We start from the raw sequence: 8,074 nt of genomic DNA, 5'->3' as shown, positions 1-8,074 counted from the left end.
ACCCACATGCCACAAGACTCCAAAATTGCCTGAAAGACATTTGATCAGAACGGAAAAATATTTATGAAGGCTTGAATATAAAAACTTATCCTAGAAATAAATTCTATCAGATGAATTTATTTCAAAGATTCGTTGGATATTCAAATTAACAATTAAAGTAATATTTTTAGAAACAACTAGAAAATCAAAGTTGTGCTAAAAATAATTACTTTGTCAGGCAAGTTGACAAATCAAATCAAAATTGAAGATCTACTACTGTCAACAATATCAGGCTATGAAGATTCAAAATTCAAATATCAAATTATCCCACTCCAACGGATATATTTGATTGAGTATAAAAAGCCATGAAGACTTGAAGACATAGAGCGTGAGAAGAACAGAGAAAAACGAGATAGAATACAAGTGCTCAAATATTCAAAGAGACTTAGTCTGAATAGTCTCAAAATCTAGTTGGAGAGAGAAATACAAATCCTTGTATTTGTAAATTGTAGAAAGGGTATAGCTGTGTGCAAAATACTCTAGTGAGTGTAGCTGTGTGCAAAACACTCGTAGTTGCTAAGTGTAGTTGTGTGCAAGACACTTGGTTGGCGTTGAGTATAGCTGTGTGCGAAATACTCGGAGTTGAGTGTAGCTGTGTGCGAGACACTCGGAGTTGGGTGTAGCTGTGTGCAAGACATCCGGTAGAAGTGCCTGTGTAGCACTTGTTCACTATTGTAACTGTGTGTGGAAAATAGTGAATTTCTCCTAGAAGTGAAAGGAGAAAAGTGGACTAGGAAGATTACGCCACTTCCGAACCACTATAAATTGTCTCTCTCATTTACATACCGCACTTACATTATTTGCTATATCTATCTATCTCATCCGACTGACCCGTTTACTATTCACGATTAATATTTATTATTCGGGTTTAGTGTGTTCTCACGTATGCATGTGACTCAAACTTCTCGAGCTTAAAAAGTTATTTATTCTAAGCAAGTTTGACGTGCTGCATGTAACATTCGTCACACGTTCGACGTGATACGATATTTATTTACAATCTTGAATATTGTTATTATATATTGAGTGAACCATCTCCTTTATATATTCAAGATATCCCTGTCACTTTACAAATCTTTTGTACCTAACTTACTTATACCTGCACACTCAATTAACTAGTTGGGCATAACTCTTTACTATTATTCCGCTGTGCAGTACAAACTTGCTCTATTTACTTGTTACTTGGAGTTGAAGTTACCAAAGAGTTATTTAATTTGAAAAAGCTTGAAAGTCTATTCACCCCCCCCCCCCCCCTCTAGACTTTCACCACCCTATCGGGACCAACAGATGTATACTTAGCGCCGCTTGTTGATGATTTAAAAATGTTGTGGAATGAAGGTGTGGAAATGTTTGACGCATATAATCAAACCAATTTTACCTTACGTGCTATGATTTTTTGCACAATAAATGATTTTCCCACGTATGGTAACTTGTCTGGTTATACTACTAAAGGAGCTAAGGCATGTCCCATTTGTGAGGATGAAACAAATGACCTATGGTTGAATGATAGTAGAAAGAATGTGTTCATGAGTCACCGGACATTTCTCCCTATTGGACATCCTTACCGAAAGAAGAAAAAACCTTTTAATGGAGAAGTTGAGAATCGAGTAGCCCGATTGCCATTATCGGGAACAACAATTTATGAACGAGTGAAAAATCTGAATGTTGATTTGGGTAAAACAGTTAAGACTACTCAGAAGAGTCTTTGGAAGAAGAGGTCAATATTTTGGGATCTACCATACTGGAAGCATCTAGATGTAAGGCATTGTATTGATGTGATGCATGTGGAAAAAAATGTTTGTGATAGTATTGTGGGGACACTATTGAACATTCAGGGCAAAACAAAAGATGGCATTAAAGTAAGAAAAGATATGGCTGAAATGGGTATCCGTGATCAGTTAGCACCACAAGATTCAGGAAAGAAGATATATTTACCTCCAGCTTGTTATACCATGTCTAAAAGGGAAAAAATGAGTTTTTATGGGTGTTTAAACAATGTGAAGGTTCCTTCAGGTTATTCATCAAACATTAAAAAGCTTGTATCAATGAAAGACTTGAAGTTGGTTGGTTTAAAGTCTCATGATTGTCACATTTTAATGCAACACATGTTACCTATTGCTATTCGAGGTGTATTACCAAAACATGTTAGGCATGCCATTACAAAGCTTTGTTTTTTTTTTTCAATGCTATTTGTAGTAAAGTTGCTGATTCGGAGGTTTTGGATGTTTTGCAAGCTAATGTGGTAACCACTTTATGTCAGTTTGAGATGTATTTTCCTCCATCATTTTTTGACATTATGGTGCACTTAATTGTTCACTTGGTAAGAGAAATTAAGATGTGTGGTCCAGTATACTTGAGATATATGTATCCATTTGAGAGATACATGGGGATATTGAAAGGATATGTGAGAAATCGATTTCGACCTGAAGGGAGTATTATTGAAGGATATGCTGCAGAGGAGGTTATTGAGTTTTGTACTGACTATTTAGCTAATGTTGACTCTATTGGTGTTCCTAAATCTCGTCATGAGGGAAGACTTACAGGAAAAGGTACTATTGGGTTTAACTTAGTTGTTCCAACTGCAGAAATGCGAGATAAGGCACATCATCTCGAATTGCAACATCTTTCTGAGGTCCATCCATACTTGGACAAACACATATCTAGTTTAACTCATCAAAATCCTTCAAAGGGTGAATGGTGGATCACTAATGAGCACAACCGCACATTTATAAGATGGTTTAAAGATACAGTAATGCAAGAGTTGTCACAAGTGCCAAATAATATTACTGAAACCATAAAATGGTTGGCATACGGTCCTGCTTTGCATGTGAGTTGTTATGAAGGGTATGATATTAATGGGTATACATTTTACACCAAACACCAAGATGATAAGAGCACGATGCAAAATAGTGGAGTTACATTAATAGCTCTATCAAGAGATTATTCTAGTGCTAAAGATGCCAAACTAGTTGATGCTGCTATGTCGTACTATGGTGTTATTCAAGAAATTTGGGAACTTGATTATAAGGTGTTTATAATTCCTTTGTTTCGATGTAGTTGGGTTGAGAATAGAAGAGGTGTTCCGGTGGATGAATTGGGGTTTACTTTAGTTGATTTTAGTAGACTTGGTTATCACGATGAGCCATTCATACTTGCATCACAAGCAAAACAGGTCTTTTATGTTTCTGATCCTGTTGATACTAAGTGGTCCATTGTATTACAAGGCAAAAGAAGTATCGTTGGTGTTGGTGATGTCGTGGATGAAGAAGAGTATGACCATTTTGATGAAACTCCTCCATTTTCTATTGGTATTCAATCTTTAACTCCGAGTGAAGATCTTACTGACATCAGTTATATGCATAGTGATCATGGAGAGGGATTGTGGATTGACAATCGAATATAAAATTTTAAAGTGTAAGATTAATTTATAATTTTATGTTATTTGTGAATAATTCCATAATAGTATAAATAATATTCTTTTATTTTTGTATGCAGTTATATATACACAGATATGGCAAATCCATCACATTCTGCTCCGCAAGGTCCTTCACAATCTATATCTAAATTTAAGACGAGAGGACCCCCAACTTGCAAGAAAATGCTCAAAAAGAAAAAGGTAGATGAAGTTATCACAGTTGAGTTTGATGAGAATGATAAAGCAATCGGTGAATATGGAAAGCAATTCAAGTCTTATATTGGCACATCAGTTCGATGTCATGTAGACATTAATATACCCGATTGGCATAAAGTTGAACAAGGACTGAAGGATACCATTTGGGATGAGGTTAAGGTATTTAACTGTTATTAATGTTGATTATATAATGGTATAAATAGTTTATATTTTCAAACTAATTATACATTCTTTTTGTTATTTAGAGAGAGTTTAACATTCAAAATGATGAGAAGAAGGAGATAGTTCTCAAAGCTGCTGGGAAGTGGTGGAAAGATTTCAAGAATAGATTAGTACGTGAATATATAAACAAGAAGCATCCAAGATATGCATCTCCCACAGAGTTATATGAATATTTGAATGATAAACATTGGGAGAGATTTGTAGCTAGTCACACTACGGAGGAGTTCAAGGTATTTTTAATTAATTGATTATGTTAGTAAAAATGTGTAATTGTTATGCATGTATTAATAATATATTTTGATTCAATAGGAAAAAAGTAAAAAGGCAAGGGAAAAACAATTGCTCAATGAACATCCACATTATTTAGGGAATGTTGGATATGCAGGGAAAAGGCCAGGGTGGCTTATATCTGATCCCTTATCTTCTAAGTCCTCATGTGCCTCTATTAGCTCGGCCCTTGCATCAAATGATCGTAGTCTTGATTGGGTTCGAGCACGATCGAAGAAAGGGGATGATGGAAATTTTTATATCCCCAACGAGAAAACAGTGGCCGTGGTTGAGAAAATTGTAAGTATTGACTTTTTGAGAATACTTTGGTTATAAATAATATTAAAATGTTATTTAGTTTAATGTAGTTTTATTATATATTGAAATAGGTTGAAAAGGTCGAAGAACTTGGTCAGGGGTCATTTCAAGCAAGTAGACAACATGATGTATTGTCTACCGTTCTTTATAAGAAGAAGGGAGATCTCTCGGTTATGTTAGAGGTGTTGGCAGTTACCTTAATGTAAGGAAAGTTTTTGGAAAACCAGAGAAGGCTCGGGAAAGAGTGAGTGGATTGGTATCGGTGGATGACGTTAGAGAGATTATCAAGAAAGATGTGTACTCAGATATTGCCGAGAAAGTTAGGCTGGACATTATTAAACAAGACAAGATACACTGCTAGAGGTGCAACCTGAGATTGATATGCTGAAATATCAACTTAGTCTTGTGATGAAAAGCATGCCACAACAGTTCCCCCAACAATTTTCTAATGATTTTAGGAGTTCAGCGGTGGGTACACCTCAGCGCGTCCATATGCCTACTGAACCACTACTTAATACCCGTAGTAGTTGTCATTCAGTTGATTCATATCCATTTGGCATGCTTCAGGTAATATTTCTTATTTTATAATATGAAATATTTTATTTCAATATTTACAATAACACTTTTTTTTTTGTTATAAAATAGAGTCCAATTCCATGTCGCTTAGCCGTATTATGTGACATTGGAGATTCAACTACGGAGGGTGTTGCAAGAGGGACACTTTATCCTAGTGGACCTGACACTATGGTGCATAGTCAACCATTACTACCGCTTCATGTAAAAGTTTCGGTTGATATGCTTCTTCCAAGTGCAACAACAACACTTAGCATACCTGTACCAACAAGTTTTCATACAACATTGGCAGAAATTGTTGGATCATTTGCACAATGGCCTTTACATTTAGTCAATATTGAAGAGGTAATTATTTGTTATTGTTTTATAATTGTATTAAAAATTTTTGTTTTTAATCTTTACATTTCTCTTTGTAGGAAGAAATAATCAAAAATTCAGCAATTAAGAAAAATAAAGGCAAAAAGCAAAGCGAGGAACAATGTGACATGTCTGCTACTGGCGCACGACATCCTTTTATTGATGATGATGGCTTGCAACCCTTGGGAAAAAGTGGCAAGTGATTACATAATTTGATAAGAAGAATGCCTTTAGACTTGGATTATTTTGAGTTGGGGTTGGATTATGATATCTTTCACCATACAAATATGAGTAACATATTTGTGATGATTGAAGATATTAAAGACTTATTCACGATGGATTGGCTTGATGTGTCTATTATTCAAGTCTTTATAGTGTAAGTTTATATGTTTCATTAATTCAAAAATTTATTGTGTTTTAAAATAACTTATTTTAGGATATGTAATTTCAGATATGCTCATCAGCTATGCAAGGACTTTGAAGTCAACTCAATTGGGTTTATGTGTCCAACGCAATTTGTGAAAGGAAATGTTGACTTAAATGAGGATGCTGTTACAGCATACATTGGGAATACCATGGTTACGCTGAAAGACAAGACATTTATCTTAGCACCATACCATCAAGCGTAAGAAAATAATTTTTTTTTTTATAAATTCATATAGTATCATTTGAATTATTTTAAATTAAAATTATAATTTACATGTTTAAAAACTGTAGGAATCATTGGTTACTACTCTTGCTTCATGCAAGTTCAAGAATCGTATACGTATTAGATCCATTGAATTGTAGGCGCAAAATTGAAGTCAAACAAGCCGTGAATATGTAAGTAAAACTATTAAAATGTTATGTACTTCAAATTATGTCTTTTTCATAAGTTTAGTATTATTTTATCGGCAATTAAGTTATTTCTATATATATACATTAATGATAGGGCTTTTCGAACCTCTGCAATTCAACGAGGGCAAAGGATTATGGGTAATGCTAATTGGAAATATGTGAAGGTATAAAAAAAATATGATTGTTTACTATAAAAATTTTACTTAGTTATATTTCAATTAACTAATACATACATATATCTATATATATACATGTGTACGTGGTTTTCTTTTAGTGTCCTCAACAACCCGGTAGTGATGAATGTGGATACTACGTTATGAGGTTCATATATGATATATGCACAAAATTTCATAACTACACTTCGTTAGATGAGGTGAGTACAAAGTGATACAATTTAAATATTTTTAATTATTATAATATTTTATAGTATATTTTTTCTGAAAGATATTTTATAGTATATATACTCATTGTTTTTTTTTAATTATCCAAAATTTTGTAGGCATATCAAGATACAAATGCTTATTCTAAGGATGAAATAGATGAGATACGAAGGTTATGGATATACAATTTTGTAAATGAGTGCATATAAATGTTTATTAGGTGCACTAGATGGAATTACATTGTATATATTATGATATATTAATGTTGGATTATTATTTTGCGTTAGACAATTATGATGTTGGATGATTATATTGTGTTAGACAATTATGTATGTTGGATTTTATATATATATTGTGTTGAATGGTTTGAACCATATAAATGTTGTTTCATATAAATGTTGTTTGGTAGTGGAATTTTCTGTTGGAGCAAAGATTAGTACAGGATACTATTGAATTAAAATAAATATTAAAAAAAATATTACAGTATAGGCGTCTTTACCTTCTAAGAAAACACGCGTATAGTCCACTTTACGCGACTACCAAGTAAAGACACGTAAAGTTGCCAACTTTCAGTGTCTGCGCCATACGCGTCTTTACTTTTAAAGACGCGTATTCTCAAATAGTAAAGACGCGTATGGCTCTTTTTGTACTAGTGTGAAGAAAGAACGTGAAGCTGCCGAAAAGATTCACAACGAACGTCACTTGAGACAGATCAAGGCGATTCAAGATCAAGAAAGCCGAATCAACAAACTTGAAGTTGAGCTCGTAGTTACAACAAACAAGCTGGACAACGTACAAACCGTTTCCATTGAAACGCACAACAGTGTTGAAACTGTGAAGGCAAACCAAGACCGAGATTTTAAGACCCTTGCATTTTTGGTTGATAACGCCAAAAGGGGGGAAGAAATTCTCAGTCACTTGGCTTTGCAGCAACAAGAATTAATTCTTGGAAGCCAACAACAGCCAGTAATATCCACTCAAGGTAGAGGGCGAAGCTGCGGACAATCCTCACAAGGACCATCTCAGATTGGTTTTGCTCAGTTCGCGGATCCTAGTCTTGGTACGAGTACATCAAAGGTTGCTGAACAGCGTGGTTGGTTTGAATGCTCTAAAGGTACCGCCACTCAGACAACAATATGGACTAAGGAAAATCTACCAAGCATGATCAAGAAATGGCCTGCAGCCGATCAAGCCCAATGGATCTCGGAGAAGAATAAAGAAGAAGAAGGCAAAAGGAAAAGAACCGAGATGTGGTATGAACTAAGAGATTTCACTGGAAATATGGGCATGAATCTTGGAGAAGAAAGAAGCTTCGAAGAATGTGTCTTATGGTGGGAAGCCGGAGTTCTTCCGGGCAACAATATCAAAGAAGCTTTTGGACATTACATGGCCAGACAGCTTACAAAGAAATTTCAGAATGCAAAGTTCAAAGATGATTTCTACAAGCTCAGAG

The 8,074-nt window shown here is 34.6% G+C and overlaps 1 protein-coding gene across 1 annotated transcript; it reads left to right on the top strand.

Moving 5' to 3' along the window:
* The first annotated feature begins 5,194 nt into the window (after positions 1–5,194).
* Positions 5,195–6,830, top strand: LOC109185245. Its single transcript, XM_019335227.1, has 7 exons — positions 5,195–5,392; positions 5,464–5,603; positions 5,856–6,029; positions 6,122–6,226; positions 6,336–6,405; positions 6,516–6,614; positions 6,741–6,830. Exons 1-7 carry the CDS (start codon positions 5,219–5,221, stop codon positions 6,828–6,830), a joined length of 852 nt encoding a protein of 283 aa, XP_019190772.1. The 5' UTR covers positions 5,195–5,218.
* The last annotated feature ends 1,244 nt before the right edge of the window (positions 6,831–8,074 follow it).

The sequence above is a fragment of the Ipomoea nil genome, unplaced genomic scaffold (assembly GCF_001879475.1).
Source record: "Ipomoea nil cultivar Tokyo-kokei standard unplaced genomic scaffold, Asagao_1.1 scaffold1317, whole genome shotgun sequence".
Taxonomy (NCBI): domain Eukaryota; kingdom Viridiplantae; phylum Streptophyta; class Magnoliopsida; order Solanales; family Convolvulaceae; genus Ipomoea; species Ipomoea nil.
Note: the sequence above shows the minus strand (reverse complement) of the source record. Positions and strands in the feature narration are given on the sequence as shown.